The following is a 25,124-nucleotide window of genomic DNA, read 5'->3' as shown; positions in this document are numbered from 1 at the left end:
AATCACACTTTATATCACTAAATATAAGCCAGTTTCAAATGGGAATGATTTTTTCTAGAGCAGTGAAGGCTGTAACATGCAGTCACAGCCATACAGTTACCCAAAAAAAGAAGAAATATATTTCTTCTTTTAATCATAATTTTCATCATTGTAGAACATATCAAATATCAGGATAAAATTCTACGTCGCCCAGCCGTAGTGAAAAAACCTGAACTGGATTTCAGGTTGATCACATCCACTATAATGAACCCAGGAAGACTTAGTGCTGAAACTGAATCAAATTTGCTTCAACGAGAAAATGTGCAGACTGTAAGTCACATGCCAAAACTGTAACAACATTTCATCACCACAGCCTGGCATTTTAACAGTTCTGAGAGCCACTGCAGCTTTCAGATGCATTCCTGCTGCAACACACCTGAATCAAAAATAGATCATTTATGTGGAGATAAATTGGGGCCATAAAATTTGTTAACGTTATTTTTAAGCTGAAAAAATAATCCTGAAACTGGAAAAATAAGTTTAAAACTACTTTTCAACTTGACAACAGAGCAACTGGACAAAAATATTTCCTGCTGTTGTCATGGTAACTGGAAATGTCTTTAAAACATATAATCTACAGTTACCTGTTTATCACAAACAGGGTGAGAAGTTTGAAGCTACACAAAAAACTTTAAATCTAAAAAGTATATATATACATATATATATATATATATATGTATATATATATATATATATATATTTTTTTTTTTTTTCAGTTTAAAATATATTTTACAGTTTCAAATTTTTTTGTGTTCCAAATTATTTTTTGGGTTCAACATTAATTTATTTCAAATACTTTTTTTTTTCAGTATCAATTATTTTTCAGTTTCAAACCTTTTAGTGTCAAAATTATCTTTAAGTTTCAAAATATTGTTCAGCTCCACATACTTTTTGTTTTAATGTTTTATTTTTGTGTTAAAATGTTTTTGTTTTAAAATTATTTTTTCAGTTTCAAAAGTAATGTTTCAATTTAATTATTTTTTCATTTTCCCAAACTTTTTTTTTTTACCCCTCCAGGGTGTCTTTTGTGGGCACTAGTGTCCCTTATACGAAAGTAGGCTGACAGGAAACGGGAAGGAGAGGGGGGAAGACATGCGGCAAATATCGTCGGGTCCGGGAGACGAACCTGCGACGGCCGCGTCGAGGACTCAAGACCTCCAAATATGGGTCGCGCTAACCACTACGCCACCAAGGCACGCCCCATTTTCCCAAACTTTTCTTTAAATTCAATATAAAGTGAACAATCTTTATGGCCCCATTTGAGCTCCATAGTTTACCTCCTCAACATGTCATTGAGGTCTGCAGACGCCTAGTTAACACTCATTAGGTTCAGTCGTGTTAAATCATTAATCAGGACATCGGTTCTTGCGGACTGACATTGAACAGTGTGTTAATTGCATTGTAAAACTGAAATTTTCCAAATTTGTCCTGTTTTTGCCTTGTTACAGTAGCAAATGTAGGTCATCTGAACCTTAGAGGGGTCTCAGACACAGGGATAAAAATATATGTGATAATTAATCACAGGAGTGAGCTAAACTTTGCTTTAAGCCGCAATAAAAATGCAAAAGCCATAGATAAGGCCTGGAAAAATAATTTTTTAAACACCTGGATATAAAAAAGAAAAGCTAATTAGGATAAAGTATCTGATTGCAGATTAAAATGGACAAAACATCAAGCAGGAGTTAAAAATTAGCTTTTTGGTCACATGATTAATCTAATCTCAATAATTTCTTTAACATAACTGCAGATTAAAAAGTACTTTATGATGCTGATTTATAATTGTGTTGTGTTTATACAAAGTTAAAAACTGTGTGCGGTTAATAGTGTTTTTAAATAAACTTATTTTGTTTCTAAATCAAATCATGTAGCAGATTGCTGCTTTTCTAGTCAGTTTGTGCTGTTGCCATGGCGATGCAAAATTGTAAACATGTCAGTAGTGATGAAAAACCTGAGCTAAACCTGGAGATGTGGCGCTAATTGTCTCATCTCACTTTGTGACACAGGCCTGTGTTCTGAGTAACACCATCGGATCGCAGCATAAAAAAACAAAAACAAACAAAAACACAAATAAGTAGAAAAATAAAACATGTAGAAAGACGACCCTGGCTGCTGGCAGTCAAAGGGTTAGAGAAAGTTAAGAGACAAAACGCCAAACTGGATCTAAAGGAGAAAGAAGCCCAGAGAATCTAAACTATTAAAGCACCAAGAGATAAGGCGTTGGGTTTACCGCTGCTGATCCGCCTCAGGATCGCCTCACTGCTCCTATTCACATTCAAAATAATCCTTCAGCGGCGCGAATAAGTGGCGAATCACGGGAACGCTCCAGGAGCGACCCAGAACCTTCTGCCTTTGCATCCGGCTCATGTTGTTCACATCAGTGTAGTGTTTGGGGAAGCCAAAGATCCTGAAAGAACAGAAAACATTCTTAAAAACAGATCAACGGTAAATAGACGTAACCGATATGAACACCTCTTTAACTCATCTTTGTTCCCAAATAAAAGCTAAACAGTAATAACAAAAGGTTTAATCTCATAATTTATTTGTCTTGCAGAACTTGAGCCATCTTATAAAAATTACAAATAGGTAGAAAAAATAACACATAGAAAGATGCGTCTTTTTACATAGGAAAACTAGTTTGAATCAAACTTTTTGTGTCAAAACACAGTGTAATCATTTATCAAAGTTGAATAGTTTCTAAGTTAATGCAACTTCTTTTTTTTCCCCCTCTTCATGATGCTTTTTAATTTTTGTATTGATACAATGTATGGTCTGGGATATACGGTAAATGAAACCCAAAACAGATGGAGTCTTAAAACCCTAAAACACTCCAAATATCAACCACTGCCATGCTGGAGTGCTGCCACTCCAGCATGGCAGTGGTTGCATTATGGTGTGGGACTGTTTGGCAGCTGGTGGTACTGGTAAACCAATGACACTCACTGTTCCATTTCAGTGCACCACAAGTAGTCCTCCTTTCCGTTCATGGAGACAGGAAGTGGCCCCATCTTCCCTTGCCTTATGGAGTTAGACTTTGTTGTGATTGTGCGAACTTTATCAAACTGCAAAATCACACCGTTAAAAAAAGCACAATTCAAACTGCAATGAAAACAATATGGAAATAAAACACATAACAAACATGAGGTTACCTTTGCCGTCCGACCAACTTCCAAACAATCCTGCAGAGTGACCTTATCATCAAGAGAGGTAGCCAGAGGTCTGGCGGAAAGCAGACAAACTTAATTTATATTCAACTTTAGAGCAGAGTTATGTTCAGCAAGGCTGCAACTAACAATTATATTAGTTATCGATTGATTTATCAATTATTCTGATGATTAATCAGATAAAAATAACGTGTACATTCTGCAGGTTTTTCATTTAAGCCTTTCTTATTCAATGCTATAAATTAATGAAAAGATGTAAATAAAGAAATGATTAAATTTCCTCTTTAAATAAGAAAATAAACATTTTAGTTCCTAAAATGCAATAATATAACATTCCTTCAGCGAACATTTTATTATCTGTTATCATTTTGTATCTGTTATGGAAAGAAAAGCGCTCAAAAATCTTATGTCTGATTAAGTATTATTATATATTTCACCAAAAAAATAAATGATAAATCAGCAAATTATTGTTTATATGTAGTTTTTTTTCTTTTTAAATCACAAATCTAATTTTGGGAGACAGTTCTGCATTTTTCTAATTAACATTTTTGAATCCTGAACAATAAAGTGTAGAATTATTTGTTGTGATCATAAGGGGATGCAACAAAGGATTATTTTAGTTATCAATTATTCTGACAACTAATTGATTAATTTGATAAGAAACTGGCACATTCTTCGTATTTTTTATGTCAACTTTTTTTATACAATATTAGATCTACATTAAAATATGCAAATACACAAATAATTCAACAACGCTTGACCATTTGCAGCAAAACAAATAAATAAAACTTCTAACATCAATAGGTGAAAAGTTCAACCCTTTCTGGTGGACTTAACATCAGTACAGTGTAGAGAGATTTTTTTTACTGAATGTGAACCAGTAAATGTTAAAAGTACGACACTTAATAAGACAAAGAAGATTTTTTTTTTATTTTAAATGCTAAATATATATTTATATATATATTTCGGCTTATTTGCAGCTCTAAGGGCGCTATTCTTTCAACAATTGGCCTGGTTTGAGTCTATATCCTCCAGTTAACGGTTAATCAACTACTAAATTATATTTTAATAGTTTACATTTAATAGTTTCAGCTTTAACACATGGTAAGGAAGGAACGTGATTGGATTAGAACGCACCTGCTCATTCCAGGTATGTTTCCCCAGAAGTATCGTGCTCTGTGAGCAGGGCTGACTTTCACTGCATCAACAAGCACTGGGTTGCACTGGGAGCAGAGCAGAATTCCCATGTTAAGCATCCACATTAACCACAGCGGTTTTACCTCCATCATGCTGTTTAAAGGTCTTCACCTCCAGGAACCTGCAGATGTCGGTTTTGTCGTGGGCGCTCATCAAAACCACGTTCTCAAAGAGCCAGAAGAATGGACGGTTGTCGTCCTCCTTTGGCTTCAACAGGGTCAGAATGCGGTAGAACTCGAAAAAGAGTCTCCCGGTGCCCTCTGCAGGAAGAAAAGGGAGGAAAAATGAGGCAATACATAACAACAATCAAATCTCAATAAACTTATCACCCCTTAAACTAAAAACATAATTTTTAGACGTACCAAAGAGTCCTTTTCTCAGTGGGTTGACCATGGACAGGTCGTTGCATGGGCTGCCTCCGATCAGGAGGTCAAAAGGGCCCCATTCAGCCAGCTTAAGCATACATAGAATAACTTAAAATCAGTTTTTTGTGTAACCTAACTTCAGCTTTAAGTGAGAGTCTCACATGTTTTCTTGTAATGGTGCGGACGTCGTTCACATATTCAATCTTCCCCTCGTGCTTAATCATTCCCACAACAATCGAGTCATCACAGATCTCAGAAGCGATGTATCTTTTGATCTTGAAGCCCAAGTCTTTGAGCACCAGATATCCTGTCGCAATGTCAAAGCATTCATTATTAGCTTTAATGAATGTTTTTTTAAGCGCTTGGTCTGTTTTTATAAACAATATGCTTCCTTGAAGAGGTTAGGATGAGTTTATGGACAAAAAAACCCATTTAACAAAATTATTCTTAGATAATGAGTTATTTTAGGGCCTCTTGTCACTTTAAATCCAAATAAGCTTCTTCTGGCCACGCCCCAACTCAACGTTTACACAAAATGGCTGCAAACAGTTGAGCAATTATATAGCCATCTTTAAAACACAAACATCTTTTCTGAATGTTAAGTCAGCAAGAAAACACTTGTCTTTTCCACCAGTCATTGATCAGCTCATAAAGTGGTGAAACCAACTTACCAGACCTCCTTGGAACTCTGCCTGGGTTGCTAGGTAACGAGGCTGGGCATGGCTGAGGTTGCTAGGTAACGGGGCTGGGCATGGCTGAGGTTGCTAGGTAACAGCGGAGTTCCAATGGAATTCGATTTAATATCTGGGAGATTTTTGAAACGGCTCAATTTCCAGGCACTAGAAAACATTAACTTGTTGCCAAAAACGGCTGGGTGGTTTTTTTAAGCCCTCGGGCTGTTTTTAGAAGCAGTTAAGACACAAATAGAAGAATAAAATTGTGCAGTTTCCCGCTGTAATCATAGATCCAACCCTTTAATCAATAAAAAAGACACTTTTGTGTAGCTCAAGCTCAATTATTGTCACACTGACACAGAAATTGCTTTGTGTTTTCATATATAAAAACATCTACGGGGAACCTACCTGTTGCAATCCCATCAAAAAGCGAGAGCACTTTGAGTGGCTTTCGTTGATCAGCAGGGATAGATGGGTAAATCCTGTGAGGCTCCTGTGGTTATTAAACCAAAAGAAAACAAAAGTTTTACAGAGAAAAAACTCAATTTCTTCCAACATTTATCAACAACACATTAGATCCAGTGGAGAGCTTTTAGGAAAACAAAACAAAACAAAAAAAAACCCTTTATTATCAAAGTGACATTATATTGTAATTTCTACAATGTAATGACAATTAAATAGAAATTGCAAAAATATTCACCGCCTTCACTGCAAAACACAAAACTTTACCCATTTTTTTGGGTTTAGTTTCTGATGCAAATATCTTACTACACATGAAATAACACAAAACTAACTTACAAGTAACTAATTAATTAATATTGATTACAAAAAAACACTAGTTCCTCTGTCAGATTATTTCATTTATAACAATAAATGAAATAATCATTTGTTGTCATTGATCAGCTCATAAAGTGGTAAAACCAACTTATCAGACCTGCTTGGAACTCTGCCTGGGTTGCTAGGTAACAGCTGAGCAATTATACTGTTACCTAGCAACCCAGGTAACACTAGGAAACATGAAAAAAGTTTCCTACAAAACACCAAAAGAAGCACTTCCCTTCACTAAGTTCAAGTCTGAAATAATTCCTCAAAAGAAAAATAACTTGAACGTAAAGAAATGAGATGTAGATGTTCGTGAGCTTTCCAGAAATCTAAAATATTTGCACTTATAATTAGCTTTTCTTATGTTTTATAATTTAATTTGATCTATTTATTTTATGTTGAGATGCTTTTAAGTACTTTAAACATTTTCACTATTTGTCTTGTACAATTCTAGTTTAACTAAAGAACTTTATGTTTATTAGTCAATGTTGCCTTTATAGACTGTAAAAAATAATAAACCTGTAAAACTGCATTGCTAAAATACAATGGGTTTACTCTGGTTTTATGCTGGTACAGTAGAGAAAACAAAGGTAAGCAGACCAGTGAAACCAGTTAGTCCGGAGTCCTGGGAGGGTTCAATGCCCAACATTAACAGCTCACAGCTGACTGCACCCATGCAAATATACTTGTTAGCATTTTATCTGCCACCATTCAAGAAACAATATTTTACAATTTCAGTACAAAGACAAACAGTATGAATGTAAAATTAGAAGTTTTTACCAAATGATGCACCATCATGTTTAACATGGTACTTACAAACTCCATGGCGCTGTTATTAGTGAATAAATCCTGAATTTTGACGCTCCAGTCTGGTCTCAGTTTGAGGTTTCCGTCGCACTGCGATGGATCACACATGAAGCAGCTCCAGGGGTCGATGTCTTTCAGTTTGTCGAAGGTTCCTTCGGCTACCAGGATGTCCAGGCAGTCCTTACAGAAACACCTGGACGAAGAAACAAAGATGGGAGGTAAACCAACTTGAAAGGAGAAGAGAGAAATGCTCTAAGGTGGACGAGACATCTTTGAGAAAACAAAAAAGATAAAATTACACTCCAGAAATCGTAATTAATCAGAACCACCAGAAGATGGGAGTTTTATTTAGATAAAAAACGATACTGAAATATGTGAGATAAAGACATACTGTGGCTGTCAGTGTATCTTTGCCTTTGACCTGACACACAGTCCAACACACATTCATGACCTCAATATGTTCCCTTAAATGACTTTCAGCTCTTGACTTTGAACATTATTATGTATACAGACAAAACACACTTTCTTTCCACAGCTTTTTACAAAGCTATGGTGATAATTCACCATAGCTCATCATTTATGTTTTGATGAGAGACATGAGATGTTTTTCTTCTGTAAAGACAAAGTACACAGTGTGTTGGCAGTAGATGGTCACTGGCTCATTGTGACAAAGAACTGAAGGTGCTGACAGGAACCATCCAACCTGGATCTCCATGTTTGTGTCAACTGATCATCCTGGTCCGTTTCTTCTCATCAGCAAAACAAATGCAAATCCTCAATGACGGATTTGTAAAAGTGAAAATGTATCCAATATGCGTTCTAGAAAAATATACGTAAATGTGTAATTAATTAATTAATTAATTTCCTCCTGAAGCATAATTTTCTCTTTTTTTTTGTACATTTTGCCAAGTTGCTGAAAGTTTAATTTGGATTCATGAGACAGACCAAAACAAAGCAGTGCATAAAGTGGAGGGAAAGAAATACTAACGGTTTTGCGAAGAGTTAGGTTATAAAACAACGTATCAAGATTTAAACATCTCATGAAGCTGTATTCGAGCCATCATTTGAAAATAGAACTCTATCAAATTCAGCCAGAGCTAAAGAGAACGGTTTGCTTAAAGGATGTTTATGTGTTATAATGGTCTAGTCAAAGTTCAGACTTAACAGCAACTGAGATTTTGCTGCAAGGCTTCAACACTGATGTTTATAAACACTCCAATCAGGTCAGGTTTGGTAAAATGTGTAAAATGAATAGAGGGGTCCCTAAAGACTCGGCTGTCTTTGGAGCAAAAGCTGGTTTCATAAAGTATGGAATTGTAGGGACAGTTGAAAAATAACACACCACACTTTTAAGATTTTAAATTGAAAACCTTTTTGAAACCCATCTTCTGCTTGACAGTTATACATAACATTCTGCTGATCTATCAAAACATTTTTTATGCATTTTGTTTTGTTGAACCCACTGAGTTAAAGCTGAAAGTCTGAACTTCAACTGCATCAGAATTGTTTCATTTAATCAATGAACCGGACGTTAGAAAATGTTAAAGGATATCTTAGCCTGTAACTTGTATGTTTATCATGACCTGCAGCATTTACAGACCCAAGAAATTATTGAAAAGTTAAAGTAATTCAGTGACATAAACAACTAGATAAAACACATTATGTAAAGTAACTACACATAGCCTTAATTTCTGTCAATTATGATGATTTTCTGGTTACATTTAAGATTAAAATATGACATCAGACCAAATAAATAACATTTTAATACAAAAATGAGAGCACTACGAAAAGTAACACTTGCCTAAAAGGTTATTTTCAAAAACTACTTTTAGTCTGACAAACAAATGAATATTTACATTTATTGACAGAAACTCTATTCATCAATAATCTTATTTGATTCCATTTATTTGCCTTCTGTGTTTGTTTCATGATATAAAAGCACTAAAAACAGAGTGAAGACTTTTGTGTTTACCTGCAGCAGCTGGCGTTCCCACACAGAATGACCTCCAAGCCCGCGCAGCAAACCGTGCAATACGACTGGTAGCCATCTTCATCGTAACGATACAGCGTCTCTGTGAAGTTCTCCTGCAAACGGAGACATTTCAAGGTTTCCCCCAGAAAACGTGCTACGCCCGGTGGTTAGGACACAACAGAGAGGATTCTTCTGTTGTGTTTTTGAATTAAAAAAGGTTTAAAGTTGACAGGAAGTTTGATAATATCACGTGATAATTATGCGTCATTGATAGATTGGAAGATTAATACCTGAACATCAACTATAAAGTCTTACAAAATGCAAACTTTTTTTTTTTTTACCCCTCCAGGGGGTCTTTTTTGTGGGCTCTAGTGTCCCTTATGTGATAGTAGGCTGACAGGAAAAGGGGAAGGAGAGGGGGGAAGACCTGCGGCAAATGTCGTCGGGTCCGGGAGTCGAACCCGCGACGGCCGCGTCGAGGACTCAAGGCCTCCAAATACAGGTCGCGCTATCCGCTACGCCACCACGGCACGCCAAAAAATGCAAACATTTTAAAAAGACTTAAATAAATAAGTAATGCTTAGCCTGGTGGGGGCACAAGCAAAGCATGGTGACCCGCCAGGCTTATAATACACTGAGAGAAACCCTGGATCTGCTGTTGAACTGAATATCTAAACTCCCGGCCCGGACGCATAAAGGCATCAAGGTGGGTTGTCAGATTACCTTGCATCTTAGACAAAGACCGCCTTTAAACAGGGGATGCTGGACATCGATCTCAGATGATGCACAAGACAAGCAGAAATCTGAAATAAAACAGTGTGTTATTAAAAAAATAAAGTGTATGTCTGAGACTTTAAATCTACAAATTGCAAATTTACCTTCAATTGTTTTGCCTTTTTCTTTCACCTTTTCTTTCAGTGATTCTGTAAAGAAAATTATGAAAAGAAACCACATGTAAGAAAACAAAATTAATGTTAAATAACTAAAATGCTTCCTATATGCCAAACCTCTATTGTAAGGGGTGTTGGGGGCTGCTGCCCTGTTTTTATAGACATATTTTCGTTTTGGTGGAGGTTGATAGTCGGAGGAAGGAGAGTCGCTAGGATCTTGATTTGAAGAGGATTCTTCTAAATGAGAGGAAGAAAAAAAACATTCAGGAAAAGCAGAAATGTTTGAGACACAGATGAAGTTATAAACAAAGACTCTCTAATATTTAACACAGAGTTCTGGAGTCAATCATTTCACAGCAATGAAGCTTACCCAAAGTCGGCTTTGGTGTACAGAATTAGCATCTGTGTAAGACAGACCGTCATGTTGTGTAGTTGCATTTATTTTCCAATACACCACTAACTAGTTTAGCTAACGGTAGTTTTGCTAACCCTAAAGCACCAACCCTAAACATTAGCTCCGCTAACACTAAAGCATTAGCTCCGCTAACACTAAAGCACTACATCAATACAATATTTAGCAAAAGCTAATGCTAAATCGTTGATACCTTCCGTGTCCTGAACTCTTATATGTTGTTATATGTTTTTTATTATTTATGGTAAAGGTCATAGTCACACCTCCAAAAACCTGCAACTAAACCTAATTTTCAGATTTTATCATCTATCTTAAAATTAAGTTTTAATGCTCAAGCTATTCAAATTATTTTCCTTGAAAGACTACAACCTTCCAGCACTAATTTGAGTTTGATATTATAATGTACATGCTCTAAAAATGCCCTTAGATATTGTATTTAAGTTTGTCTTGTTCTCTACTGTCTGTTTTATGTTGATTTTGTTTGTTTCTTGTTTTAAGTAAAGTTAAAAACAGAACTGCTGGTTAAACAGTCTTCACCCACTTCAAAACAAAAGCATGAATATAAACATAACTCTACTTGAAGAAATCTTAATCACCCAATAACCAGAACTTCAACAGAGATATGTGGAAAAATTAGTTTTGGGGAATCTAACTGCGCTAAACATTTTCAAAGTTAGCAAAAGCACCAAGTGAAGAATTAGCTCTGCGGTTAGCACATTGGCAGAAATATGACCAAATGTTTTCTCTTTGCTTAACCATCACTTCAAATAAGAACAAAAAACAAAACTGAAACGAAAATAAAACTGTGAAATTGAAATTAAGAAAATACAGAGTGAAAAACATGAAAAATATGCCAAAAACATGCAATGTTTTTATCCAATAACATTGTCAATCACAAATCCATATTCTTCTCACTCTTCTCTTTTCTTTCCATCACTTATGTAAGTACCAATAAAGACTCAAGACTAGAAAATATAAATAATTTGGTGATTCTAACTGAAACAAGAGAAGTTTGGTCAGATTTAATTTCAGAAAATGAGAAAAAATGGTTTGAGTGTCTTCTTTTGGTGTATGTAAACTTCTGGTTTGAACTGTACATTATTGGCATGCAGTGTGTGAACGCATTGGACTTCGACGATTACAGCTCACCAGAAACTGCATCCAGGCAGCCATTGTAACTGCAATATTGTATATTTATGACGTAATTACGACAAGTCTGAAATATACAATTTGTTATGTGGTTATTTTATGCTGAAAAAACTCAAGAGATTGAAATGTAGAGATTTAAGGTAGAAGGAAAAACATGTTGCCATCAATTTTACCAAGAGGTGCAAATCCCTTGGCTCCTGTAGGCAGAAATCCTTCAGAAGCCCAATCTACCATCATCTTCAGCTCTCGCTCTTTATCACCTTCTGCCTTAGAAAAAGACTTCCCAGATCGTTCAGCTGCCAACTAGAAAATAAAAATTATATGAAAGTCAGAAATAAACATATAATGTTAAACTTCACAGGAACAGGTTGGTTTACAGATAAATTTATCGCTGTGAAATAATCAAATTCATTCCAAGTTTGTCACTCTAAATCTATTTAACTTATGATTATTGCTAAATTACACACGAATCATAACTTAATTTTAACTCTTGTCTAACAATCCTTGGAAAAGTAGAGATAATTTTGACAAAAAAAACACAGTAGTAATATTTTGCTTTATAATAAGAGTAAATATAAGAAAAACTGCATTTCCTGTTTCAAAATAAGAGCTCACAACACAGAATTATTTGTATTTTTAAGCTTTTTGATTGGATTTTTTTCCCAATTTCAAGCTAAAAACAACTGATTAACTGATTTTGTAAGGACACCGTTATGCCTTACAAAAGCATATACAGCTCTGGTAAAAACTAAGAGTCCACTGCGCTGAACCCCATTGAAAACAACCTGGTTATTCCACCAAATATTGATTCCTGGGCTCTTCCTGAGTTAAAACATTAGTATTGTTGTTTCTAAATGAATATAAACTTGTTTTCTTTGCTTTATTTGAGGTCTGAAAGCACTGCTTCTTTTTAGTTATTTCACCATTTCTCATTTTCTGTTAATAAATACTTAATTTTTGTTTGGAATCTCACAGACATGTTGTCAGTAGTTCATAGAATAAAAGAACAACATATAAAAAGTAAAATCAGAGAAACTGATCATTTTTAGAGGTCTCTTAATTTTTTTCCAGAGCTGTATATTTGGTTTAAATATCCGGAGATTCAACTAATTTTTCTATTCGTCTTGAGAAAACAGCTCAAGCTCAGTCAGATTTTATGGAAAGCATTTCTCAAAGACAATTATTGCCATAGATTTTTATGTCTAGCACATGGATATTCATTGATCTACACCACTGTAAATCTGGTTGTATGTTTAGGGTCACAGTCCTGCTGGAAGGTTAACCTTTGGTTCAATCTCAAGTCCTTTCCTTAAACTTTAAAACTATGCACAATTTTGTGTCAGCTGTTTTGAGCCATGGTGCAGATTTCAAGTTGTGAGTAAATAATGCAAAGGGAAGGAATGCAGATAAGAGCTAAAAGACATAACAACCATTGAGGAAAGTGAAAACATTCCCTTTCCATGCTGGCTGCGGGTAACAACATGTTTGTTCTGATTACCTCACAGATTTGGTAGATGGCGTCCTTATAGACCGGCAGACTGGCAAAGGAGTTTTTGCAGAAGCACAAAGTGAAGAAACTAAATGGCTTCAGCCTTTCTGTGCTGACCTGCAACAGAAACCCGACACTCAGTTACAAATAAATATTAAAAATTAAAACTGGTAGCAGCAGATTTTACCTCTGAAAACATCCCATCGCCGAACCATTCCACCCTTCGCATGCCTGGAGGAGCGTGCTTGGATTTCCATGGCATCACCAGTCCAGGCCACATGGACATCCCAGTCAGTTTCCCCCACACCAGTTCCCCCACAGAGAATCCTTTCCCATCCTGCAGAAAAACAGAAGAAAAACAAGACAGAGACATTTCATAAAACCGGGTGTCCGGTCTGTAAGTTAGATCAACCACACTGTCAGAAATGGATAATTACCTGGTATTGACCTTTGGATGGAGTGTTTTTACTGGACGGAGAGATTCCTTCAAGCTTAAAGAAATATCAATGAAGTCAAATTATTACAACTAACTTGAAAAACGTGTAATTTTTCTATGGTAGAAAGCTTTAAGTCGGGAGTGTTGAACTCAGTTTTATTTTGGGCCACATCAAATATCTAAATGTTTTTAAAGGGCCAGAATGTATTGATAAAACCCATCGAACTGTTAAAATATCTATAAATAGCTATTTGTTTTTTGATTCAATAACTGTTGCTTAAAATTTAATAATTTTGAACATATGTTCTCACTGATCAATTCATCCAGGATTTTGTTTTTTGCCCCCCCAATCAAAGTCACAGATTTTGTGGCGCTAATTTAGGAATATCTGTAAGGAATTTTAACAATATTTGCACTAATGTATGTTGTTTTTATTAATTGCCATATTTGTCTTGGACAATAACTCGACATCAAGTAAAGCTGAGGCAGCAGTCATTCAAACCCAATGTTTTTGGTCAAGTTTGAGAAAAACAAATGCAGTAAAAATGTAGGGATTTGTTGATTTTGTGTGAATTTTGAGAATTTGTGAAAAACTGGAGGGACTAATTGATGTAATTTGGAGTCTGGGGGGCCACAAAAAAATCTCCAGTATGCCAGATTGGCCCCCAGGCACTGAGTTTGACAAATGTACTTTAAGCAGTATATGCTCCAGTTTTGTTCACAAAAAGTATTTATATTTTTATATTGAATGTCTGCAGTAATTACTCAGACCCTCCAGGATGTTGTGATGTGTGTTTTTCTGATTGTTGCAGCCTAAAATCACAAATTTTGCAGTACTTTTTCCAAAAAGTTGTGATTTTTAAGCCTTAACATAATCTTAGAAAAAAGTTTAAATTGTTGACCATAACCTTCCCAAGACGGACTTTAACATAATTAATACTACAGACGCAACAATCCGATATTTTCTGTATCGGTGATGAGATTGGAAAAAAAAAGAGTGAACATATGGCCGATCCAGAAGGGCAGATCTATTCCATCTAATTCTATGCTTTGTGCTCTGTGCTTTACTTTCTGAGGGGTTTGAAAGAAGGTTTGTTGCTATTTACTTTCACACGTTTGACCAAAGTAATCAACCTCTTATTTTAGTTTCTTTAACATTTATTTCGCATTGGCTCTTATACTAGTAATTACACTGACTGAACAACTTAATATTATAATGGTTCCTGCAATAAATAGCTCTGTATGTTACAAACAGGTATACCTACCTCTTCATCTATGGAGTCCGCACCACTTTTGCGGCCTTTAATTAGGCCAATGGGTTTGGACCAGGTACCAACACCAGCCTGAAAGACTTTTCGGGCCTGTGGTTTCTGGCGTAAGCTGCTCTCCCAGCCATGACCTCCCCTCCAAACTCCCTGAGACAAAACACACTCTCATTTCTTATCCAAATACCATGCACATGCAAATACACAAACAAAACAGGAATGTCTTGATGTAGGACAACCAAACGTAACAGTATACACTGATCAAGAAAGTCAGATAAGAGGTTTAAAAACTGGATCACTGGGGGGAGATTCAGATGTTTCTCAGGTCCAATAGCAGAGTTTAGATTTGCATTTATGGTCTATAATCTAATCAAAGTCAGATAAGAAGCAAATAATAAACATACATTACCTCATGTGACAGAGAGCCGTTTATCAAACCATCACAATCTAAAGAAACAAAAGGTACTTTATTACTGATGGCATCAGACACTTTCAGTGCTTACTTTTTAAACTTTGAAGGCTAGAAAGATTTTTTAAATGTTATCAATAAAAATTTATTTATACAGGTATTTAGGCTAATAAACGAATTCATTTTTACCGTTTATTTTGATAAGGCGGACTTCACAAGGCTTCAAATCGAAGCCATTCAAAGCTGGAAAAGCAAATCAATAGATAAAATATGACAAAATATGATTCTAAAACATAAATCATAACATAATGACAGAAATGTGATGTTTTTCTAGGGATGCGAACAACCGACTTACGATTAATTGTTGATTAATGGTGTATAAGACTAAAATGAACTGCAATCAATTAACTAATAACCTCGCTTAGATGTTATTAGTCTAAGCAGACATTGTGCTTAGTGTTGTAGTGTGGAAAGCTTCCAGCAGAGGGGGCTGCTGGTCATCTTTAAGCGGTGCCAGTTGATACAGAAACAAACCTAGCGGGGCCATACCAGAACGGGAAAAAGAAACGGTCCAAACAGAGTTTGGTTCGGGTTGCAAAATGCACTTCATGTGTTTCTGTTTTGAAATATCTTAATTCATTCAGCAACCTCAGAGGTTTCTTTTTATTATATTTTATAAAAATGTCTGAGTTTAATAATGTGGGAAAACCACATTTTTATCCAGTCAGTATTTAATACAGCTGACACAAAATAATGTTAAGATTTAAAGATTTTTTTTAACTCAGCATATTATGAAAATGTTTTCTTAAAAGACAGTCGGCTATCTTGATACAAGAGAAAATTCAAGTATTTCAGAAAATGGCCACTTATCAATGAATCATTAGTCAATCGATAAGATCAATCAACTTTAGATTAATTCATTAATCGATAACTTGCATCCCTAATTTTCATTCATCTGCTTCATGGAGGATCGCTTTGTACCGGCGGCGTAAAGGTGGAGGTCTTTTTTGCTGCCGTTAGTGAGAACACGGTCAGGTATGACCTCACTTTCGCTTTCTGTGACGCTATCACTCTCAGAACACGGAGCAACATCATTGTTGTCTAAAGCCTGAAGGAAAGAGGACAATAGCAGTTATTTAGTTGAAGCTGCAGTTTTTATATATTTGTTAAAACTGCCACCATGTCGTGACAGAAAATCTATGAGACAAATTATCTGCCTCATATAATAGTTTCATGACATGGTGGAAGTTTAAACAAATATATGAAATTTTTTTTTATAAAAGTTACATACTGCAGCTTTAACTGTAAAAGTTACAATATTTTAAGGAAGTTGTTGGAATACCTGGGATAAAACATGTTGAGCATCCAGTGGAGGACATGGGAATGACAGCAGGGTCAGAACCAGCTTCCTGAACACTGAGGTGAGCTTTGTGCCTTCAAGTACCCTCGCCCAGTGATTCTCCAGTGTGTCTCCATTCACTCCCTGGTTACTCCTCTCCTCCTCCGCCTGCTGATACTCCCTGAACTCCTGTTTGAGCTGCCTGACCTCCTCAGGGGAGCTGCAGACTTCCAGCTTCCTCCCAAGCTCCTCCATGGCTACATCGGTAACCTTCAGGCTGCTCTCCGGGTTTAGCAGCTGAGCAATGTTTCTTAGCACCGTGTCGCTTAAAGGCAACTCCTCTGCGATGCAACATGTTGCTGCAACATAAAACAGCAGCAGCTCTTCTTGTAGCTGTGGCAAAACCTCTGCAGCCTTCTCTGTTTTTAGGAAATCTTCCATGTCTTTACCACCCAGATTGAGGTCTGGGCCTGAGAGGTGGTGCTTCTTGTTTTTCAGGATTTGAGCATTGTGCTCGTTGAGGTAGCGAGCGGCAGCATTGGGCTGAAGGAAGCGAGACGTGTATGTGCTAAGCAACATGCTGGCTTCTTCCAGGATGAGTGGCATCTTAGCCCAGGACGACTCCTGAATTTGCTTTTGAAATGTTTCCAGTGGCTTTAATGCGTAGTCCAGCAACATAAACATCGCCTTGACTTTGGGATTCTTCAGCTGGGAACACAATGACTTGCCTTTTTCTTCATCCTCAGGACAGGAACTGAAGTAAAGTATCAAATCACTCCATATTTCTGTCAATTTGGTGACCAGCTGGTGGAATCTAAGGCAGCTGATGCTGAGGTAAAATGGCTTGCTGTTTTTAGTGATATCTGAGTCGAAGAGAGCCTTGAGGTTGTCGTTCTTCGTAGAGCAAGAGGAGTAGTGAGCATACAAGTCGACCAGCAGCTCCTGGATTTCACTGGGGAGCTCCTGAACCCCAGCGTGATACGCAGCATCAGCAATAGTGTACAGGCCTCCTAAGGCTATTATGTTCGGGTTCAGCTCCCTGAGATGTGAGCAGATTTGCTCCGAAGCTTCACCATCACCGGGGTAACAAACAGCGAGGTTATCGGTGGAAAGCTCGAGTCTTTTCAAGGCCTGCACCACCGCCGCTGCTGTTTGGTCTCCGGCTCCGTCCTCCGACTCAACAGCGTCCAGAAGACAGATGCGGTGACCAGAGGACTCAGAGTCGAAAAAGCCCAACAGAACGACGGCAACAGTGTCGTCATTTCCAGCTGCCAGTGCTTCGTAAACGTAAACACAGTAAGGAGTGCGGTTGCTAACAGCGACGAGGTCTTTGGGGTACTTCAGCCCCAGTTTACAGCGTGCAAAATGTCTGGAGACCTGCTCGCCTTTAGCAGACCCGGTGTAGCAGCGGTTGAAAATGAAGCGGACAGCCGCGTCGCTGCAGGGGAATCGCTCGCCGACTTCAGTTTTATTTTGACACATTTGGAAATCTTTTGCCCTTTTTTGGTGTTTGTTTGTTTCCATGTGCCGCTGCAGCTCAACAGCGCCCCTCCTGTACGAAGCCAGGTTGGTGTGGCAGATGGAGCAGTAGGTGTGCTGCTCTCCCAGGGGGCTGGGATCGGCCCAACCGTATTCCTCCTTCCACTTTTCAGTGTACGGAAAAGTTTTAGTTGTCCTTTCAGTGCCGTTTGTTTCCATGTCTGAGTTCTCTGAAAAGACAGAAGAATTTGATTATACTGAAGAGGATTAGGGCAACTGAAAAAAATTAATTCTGACTTTGTTTTCTCCAAATTTTGGCTTTTTTCTCAGAGTTCTGAATTTTATTTCAGAAATCAGACTTTAATTTAAGAATTTTGACCATTTCCACAGAATTCTGATTTTCATCTCAGAATTTAGATTTTGTTTCTCAGAATTTTGACTTTTTTCTCAAAACTCTGACTTTAATCTGAGAATTTTTACAACTTTCTCTGTATGTTGACATTTTTTCTCAGAATTGTTTGTGCACCATCAGGCAAATCCAGCTTCAAAACTCAAATCTAAAAGCTTTCAGAGTGGATCAAATGGAGGTTTACAAATCCTATAACAGAGAAGAAACGGTTATGTTATTTTTTCCCCAATGACATGATGAACATTCACCTAAGAATATTTATTGTTTATTTGGATGTTGACATACATTGACGCAGAACTAGAATCCCGAGTTTAAATTATGAGGAATAACCAAGAACGTTTCTTGGTTGCCCTAATCGTCTCCTGTAAATTAAAGCCAACTAACCCCTTTTTCTTTTATTACACGGAGGAAAAAAATTAAAAACGGGTACCTGAAGATGGTGAAACTGGAGCTATCTCCTCGCTGTTACAAATTGTTGCTTTCACAGGAGTAGATTCTTTATTTTTTGTATTTTCTGTGTAAAAAAGTTTTAACCACTTCATGAACTCATAGCAGGTTTTGAAATCTCCCTCTATGAGCCCGTCAACTGGGATGGTCTGTCACAAAACAAAAAGACATGAGAGAATTTAAAGACATTTTACAGAATCTCGCACAATCATTTATTCCCCTTGAACTTTTCACACTTTTTCACATTTCAACCACCAACATCACTTCATTTAGTGAATGTATTGTACATTTTCCAGATTTTTATTTGTGAATAAAACATTTTTATTTTTATTTTTCCATTTTCAGCTGAGATACTTTGTTTCTATAACATAAAATCTCAATAAAATACAACAAGGTTCCTGGTTGTAATGAAATGAAAAAGGAGAAATTCAAGAGGTGTGAAAACTTTTCCAAGGTGCTTCCTGAAAGAATTGTTTGTTATGAATACACTCTGATACACTCTCCCTTACCTGGCGTCCTTAATCCCATCCATCGGACAAATCTAGGTTGTCTGAATTCTCTGCCTTTTACTCCTCTTTAAACTCTGCCGGTATCCATTATGACGCTTTTATTGGGCAGCCTAGAGCTCCACCTTTTGATTGACACCGCATTCGACCAATAATGTAATGAAATGACTTTTCCTAAGCCAATAATATCCAGAGAGCGACTTGAGCTCATTTCGACATGCCTGTATTCTTTCTGGAATATTTCTGACTGGTCAACTCGGAGACTAAATCTAAAGCCACAGATGTGTAACCAACACGTGTCTTGTCATAAGGATATAAGGCATTTTGGGGTTTGCTTTGACATGAATCCACCAGCTGCATGCGTAACCACGTGTAATGTGTGCGTCTAAGCTGCGTCAAAGTCAGGCTCTGTGCGCCCTCATGCGTAACGGCGTTTACAGGACTTTTTCTCACCAACGGAGAGCCTCAAAGAGACACGTTGTCAGAACGTGTCAAAACTGGATGTATTTCTTCAGCAGAACTTCACAACTCACGGGAGTGGACGATTATGGCCGTAAAAGTGCTGACAAGTTTTGGATCTGAGAATAAAGGAAACTTTTAGTCATCCGCTGCTCCTGTCATTGCGATGTGGGTAGAGCGTACCAAAGAGCGAGAATGGGGGGAGAAGGAGAGGTGGGTTAGCGTACAGTTAGAGGGGGTGCAGGGACTGGTAGCGTATCGCAAGAGGGGGGATGAGGTCTCACTGTACACTAACCACCTTTCCATCCGTCCCACCCCCGCTCTGACGGTGGCGGCAACCTCCTAAATGTTTCCCGTATTCTCAAATCCAAAACTTGACAGATATGCTATTTTATTTATATAGTTCTAAGTAATTTCCACTATCAAAGGATTCCTCTGGTCAGAATCTTTTATTAGAGCCCTCAATGATGACTGTATGTTGAAGCACTGAGGAGTTACAGTCATTTGAAGTTTGTATATCAGGTGTTGTCCAAGTGTGCCATTTGGAAATTCCAAATGGCACACTTGGACAAACACCTGTACATCCTCAAAAATAAACATGTCCAAAATGACATTTCTTTTTGTGCTATTTTGATCAATCTTGAAATCCACGAGCAGAATACTTTATTCTACAGATTTATTGTATTTTCCAGTTCATACATTCAACACTCAATGTGCATTTACAAGAAATAAAAATGAAAAATCTGGGTGAAGCAAAGTTTTTCAATTTCTTTTGTGTTACGAAAGTACAAACTACTTACAGTTAAAGTATTTTTGACTGCAAAAATAGAAAATTTAGCTTGTCATCTTCATAAAAAGGCCAAGCTTCTGCATGTACTAGAAATTGTTCAAGAACAGCAGTTGATTTAATTTGGGTATAGCTTTTCAGGCGCTTTTGGTGATTTTGGTACTGCCAGTGAAGGGGTTAAAAATGTCGGCATATTCCTTGAGAACAACAGTACTTTTTTCCCATAAAGAGTGAATTTTGTTAATGCAAACACAGATCCATACCTTTTTAACACCCTTCAGTTTGAAGGCATCCTGAAGAAGACTGAAATTGTGCCTGAAGTCTTCTTTACTCTGTGCATCAAACTTCACCTTAGCCATGTCAATGGAGCCAGGAAAAGTGCAGTCCATCATCTGACACTGGCATGCACCTGTTGAACCACACAAACAAATTTACAAGCTGTGACGATGGAAAGCAGGAAGGGCATTTGCAATAATGAAATCCAAATCATGGTGATAAAGGAGCCTCTTAGTATTGTGTAAACCAGTTTTTTAAAGCCTTTTGGTGCTTGTATTGCTTTAAGGTAGACAGCAGCAGAACCATGGTTTGTACTATACTTGTATTTATCATTTTTGTTCAACTTCAGCCTTTAATATCCACTTTGCAATCACAAACTAAGATAAATCACATTAAAATGACTCCTCATGAGATGCAAACTCAAAATAAAGCAATTATTAGGCAATGTTCAATCTATTAGACCAACTTTTAAACAAACCCATAAGTTGACATGGGGGTTGTAAAGTGAAACAACAACTTCCCTATATGGTTTAGAGAAACTATGTTGCACAAAACTTCTGTTATGAAGTGTGTAGAATTCACTTTAAATGTAGTATGAACAAACTCAGTGCTTAAATACGTTACAGGGTGTTCAAAATGTATTTTTTATAATTCTATTTTTTACATTCGATCAGGTTTCCTCTTTGCTTTGATATTGCCTGTTGATTTTTTTAATGGTAAAATCTTCCAGTTAACCGTCTGTGAACAAGCTGCTCTCCTGCTTTCTGAACTCAGTGCATTGCTTTAAATATTGCAATAACAATTGTTTAATCTGTGTAAGTCTCTCTTCACATGACACAAACAGGAAGCTGCAAGATCCAATACAGTTTCTCTCCTATTGTGAACATTTTCATTAAGGGTGAAAAAAAAACCAATAGCTTTTTAGGTAAAACCCAGAATTGTTAGGTTGAGAAAATACCATGCATAGCCACCCACAAAAAAAAAGTTTTGCAAATAAAAACAGGCCACAACTGTTTAAATTTGAAGAACATTGCGTGGCTGACATTGCACCAACAACAACTAACAGGTGTTGGGAGCTGAAAGTGAGGGACTCTAATGCTGATAGAAATGGCCTGATCTGATAAGGTAAGTCACAGGTGATCCAACACCTGATTCAGGTTATTGAATTATCTCCTCAGAACCAAGTTCTTGCTAATGATGCAATTATTATTAGTAACATTTAATGCGTGCAGAGCGCCTGATCTCAAGGACTGGAGTTGTCCATGCCTTCACCATGTGATAAAAGTAGGCTAAATGAATATGATGAGCATGAAGTGACCAGTTCATATGCTGTAATTAATCACCTGTTCCCATCTCTTGCACATTTTTGAAGTCTGTTTTGAGCAGCCTGTTGATCCACGACACCACATAGAAACGGCTCGACTTGTCACGGATGGAGTTGGGGGTCACAACCGGAGAACCTGCCATGTTGTGCGTCTCTTTAAAAAAATGAAGAAGAAGAAATAAACATGTATTAATTTAATTCATCTGAAGGTAGCATTCATGCAAGGTAGTCACAGATCTGCTATAATTGGCTTAATTAAGAATTTGGATCTTAAGGTTGTGATGTGAACAGAAATATTTGGGCAAAAACATTCCTGGGCCACAGGAGTTAACAAAAACTGGATTTGTTGCACCTTAGTATGTTGAAACAAAACAAAGCATCTAGAAATAGTTTAGTTTCGTTAGTGGTGCCCATAGTTTTTTTATGTCTGCTTTTATATTATTAAGTGTCAAGTGTCCAAGACAAGACTTTATTCTAACTAATAATAGACTTATCCCTTTGAGTTTAGTAGGGCATGACAACAATATGTGAAATATTAATATCACACAGAAAAGTCTGGCGTGAAATAAATGTAGGCGAATATATTCCAACTGTTATGAACACAAATTTAACACAAATAACATTTCTCAACTTGCTAAAGTTTGCTGTTTGGTGGAAGTACAGATGAGAAAGTAGGAAGTAGGAATATATCCCAACCGGGATCATCTTCGCAATATGTACTAGGGATTTTAAAACATATCAGTATCAGCCCGATAAGTAAAACTTTGCCGACAAACGATGTCTATTTCCATCTTGTTGCCGTTTCTGTTTCTGTTTCATTAGGACAGTGTGTTAGTCATGTGACAGTGACGGTGAGGTTGCTCAAGATTGTAGAGCGTTTAATTGGATAAGCAATGTCAGAGGTGAGATTGTTTTTTAACAGTGTCAAAAGAGTAGGGAGTACATTTAATGCCGTTAACTGCCATATTAATATTGGAAATTTCCACGTCGGTGCATCCCTAATATTTACCAATGTCATCACCATCACAAGACTTTCTGATAGTCCTACGTTTTTAATGAAACCGGATGTTACTACATTAGACAATAAAACAGGAAATTCAGGTAAGACCAGTTGTTACAGAGCTGCTGCTACCTTCTTTGGTTGCTTCAACACCACTTGTTGCTTTGGTTCTTCCAGAAAACAGACCAATTTAGCAAGAAGGTGTTCTAGGATTTTGTAGAAGAGGCTTTCCACGAAAAAGAGTTTTAACACCAAAACTTCATGTAAACAGACGTCCCTGTCACTCGCAAATAAACAAAAATAATGTTAATATCAGTATTGCCTTCTTTTACTTTCTTTTTTTTAAGCTACCTTGCTTCCATTTACGGTCAGAAAAGACTTGTACTGCAATATTTTTGGTTAAGATAAATATAAAAATAAAAAAACCAAACATAAGTAAAGAGAAAAGGCGTCACTTTTGGCATTTTTATCACACGTGGTTGCTACAAGTAATCACTGGCAGGCTTGGCTGGTGTTGGCTCTGCTCTCTCCATGACTGGTGTCTGAGGAGGGGGTTGGTGGGTGGAACAAGGCCGTTTCCTAATCTCCTTTTGTCTGAATGACCACAGGATAAAAGCTGAGATTTCTTCAATCCAATTAAAACGTTACTATTTGGTATTGCGGTTTAGTCGTATCTGGATCTCCCAGCTTATACACAGAAGGAAACCGCAGAATGTTTTATCGGAATATTGCGGGACACGAGTCATGATGCTGCGGGATATGCCCCCTCCAGGCCCCCTGCCAGCTCCTCAATGTATGGAAAGCATGTGTGAAATCTCGCGTTATCTTTCTTGCCGCGAACTTCTTCACGACACACAACTTTTACTACCACAAAAACACGAGTTTTGGGCTCCCGTTCAGTTTAAGATCCTACTGTTTTTACGACAAGACACAAAGAAAACAATTGTGAGCGCAATAGTGACAACCGCGCCAGCTTGTATTGAATGTTGTCTCTCCTGGTTCAGTTTCCACATTTGTAATATCGACACATTTCGCAGTGGAGCACCAACAGTCCGTGTTTCCGTGTGAAGAAAGCGATGTTTATCTTTTCATAAACTATTGCGTTGTAGACAGGGATACATTTTACAACCATTTTATTGACGTGCACGCTGATACGGAACGCAAACGCGACATTTTCCCACTAACTTGCTTTAGTAAACAAAATAGGACTGACTTGTAGTTACTCCTAAGAATTCAAACCTTTCGCGGCTTGCACTGCTGGTTACGCCGGTCTTTGTTGGTGTTGCCTACAGACAACCGGGTTCACGAAAAGCCAGAACAAAGAAATGCACTCACTGGAGGGTATAAAAATAAAACTATTCTACAAGGAAAATGAAACAAAAACGGCTTGTTCTGTTATTATACTGTGGTTATATGATGGCAGACTTACCACGGCCGCTTCCCTATAGATACAAGACGGTCCTCCCTTTACTCCGTCAGTATTTTGGATGACCCAATAGGATGTTGGTTAAAAAAAAAAAAAAGGTGCTTGCCACAGCCCACACCCCTATAATTACTCTGTAATCGTCCTCACACAAATGCCGAATAAGGGAAAACAGTAACTAATTGACAATAAAGTTACCTCGTCCGTTTAATTCTTAGTATAATAATGATTTCGTTTTTTTAAAGCTACTTCTGTCGAAAATAATGTTTTACCTAGATATTATTTCATCAAACTTTTGAATTTCGAAAACTAAAAAACAAAATCGGTTTGGTGTATTGGCATACTACGTACATTTATTTCAACCTTGCGCAATGATATCCATACCCGATATGCGTCGCCGTGAGGCTAATATGTGGCTACGAAAGTGTTAGCGTGTTATGCTAGCACATAATCACAAATGAGATAATCGCGGCCGCTCTTGATGTTTGCTTTTCGTGTCTGTTTGTTTTAGACGTTATTCGTAATAAATGTGTTTCACGGCCAAAGCTTATCCAAAATAACACCTGCATAGAACAAACACTGCCGAAA

The 25,124-nt window shown here is 37.2% G+C and overlaps 1 protein-coding gene across 3 annotated transcripts; it reads right to left on the bottom strand.

Moving 5' to 3' along the window:
• Positions 1 to 1,170: 1,170 nt before the first annotated feature.
• LOC102216828 lies at positions 1,171 to 24,598 on the bottom strand. Of its 3 annotated transcripts, none has more exons than XM_023340973.1 (26): positions 24,543 to 24,598; positions 22,133 to 22,267; positions 20,777 to 20,922; positions 18,745 to 18,910; positions 16,430 to 18,135; positions 16,069 to 16,195; positions 15,277 to 15,330; positions 15,088 to 15,125; positions 14,679 to 14,828; positions 13,415 to 13,468; positions 13,165 to 13,314; positions 12,987 to 13,094; positions 11,662 to 11,791; positions 10,045 to 10,164; positions 9,916 to 9,960; positions 9,761 to 9,840; positions 9,038 to 9,150; positions 7,075 to 7,258; positions 5,845 to 5,929; positions 4,924 to 5,069; positions 4,760 to 4,850; positions 4,509 to 4,657; positions 4,338 to 4,423; positions 3,186 to 3,255; positions 2,980 to 3,098; positions 1,171 to 2,443 (listed from the first exon to the last, which is right to left on the bottom strand). In XM_023340973.1, the coding sequence occupies exons 2-26, from the start codon at positions 22,254 to 22,256 to the stop codon at positions 2,302 to 2,304; spliced, it is 4,383 nt and encodes a 1,460-aa protein (XP_023196741.1). In that variant the 5' UTR covers positions 22,257 to 22,267; positions 24,543 to 24,598; the 3' UTR covers positions 1,171 to 2,301. The 3 variants fall into 3 exon arrangements, with proteins under 3 accessions (XP_023196741.1, XP_023196738.1, XP_023196748.1); XM_023340970.1 differs by lacking the exon at positions 24,543 to 24,598 and adding an exon at positions 24,353 to 24,504; XM_023340980.1 differs by lacking the exon at positions 24,543 to 24,598 and adding an exon at positions 23,246 to 23,317.
• Between the last annotated feature and the right edge of the window lie 526 nt (positions 24,599 to 25,124).

The sequence above is a fragment of the Xiphophorus maculatus genome, chromosome 1 (assembly GCF_002775205.1).
Source record: "Xiphophorus maculatus strain JP 163 A chromosome 1, X_maculatus-5.0-male, whole genome shotgun sequence".
NCBI lineage: Eukaryota > Metazoa > Chordata > Actinopteri > Cyprinodontiformes > Poeciliidae > Xiphophorus > Xiphophorus maculatus.
The sequence above is the reverse complement of the archived record's forward strand: the minus strand, read 5'-3'. Positions and strand labels throughout refer to the sequence as shown.

Coding starts and splice junctions, on each gene's coding strand:
- LOC102216828 (XM_023340973.1), bottom strand. CDS start 22,256: ATGGCAGGTTCTCCGGTTGTGACCCCCAACTCCATCCGTGACAAGTCG. Junction 14,829..15,087: donor ACGGCTCTCTGTCACATGAG/GTAATGTATGTT, acceptor GTTTTGTCTCAG/GGAGTTTGGAGGGGAGGTCA. Junction 4,851..4,923: donor GCACCATTACAAGAAAACAT/GTGAGACTCTCA, acceptor TGTATGCTTAAG/CTGGCTGAATGGGGCCCTTT.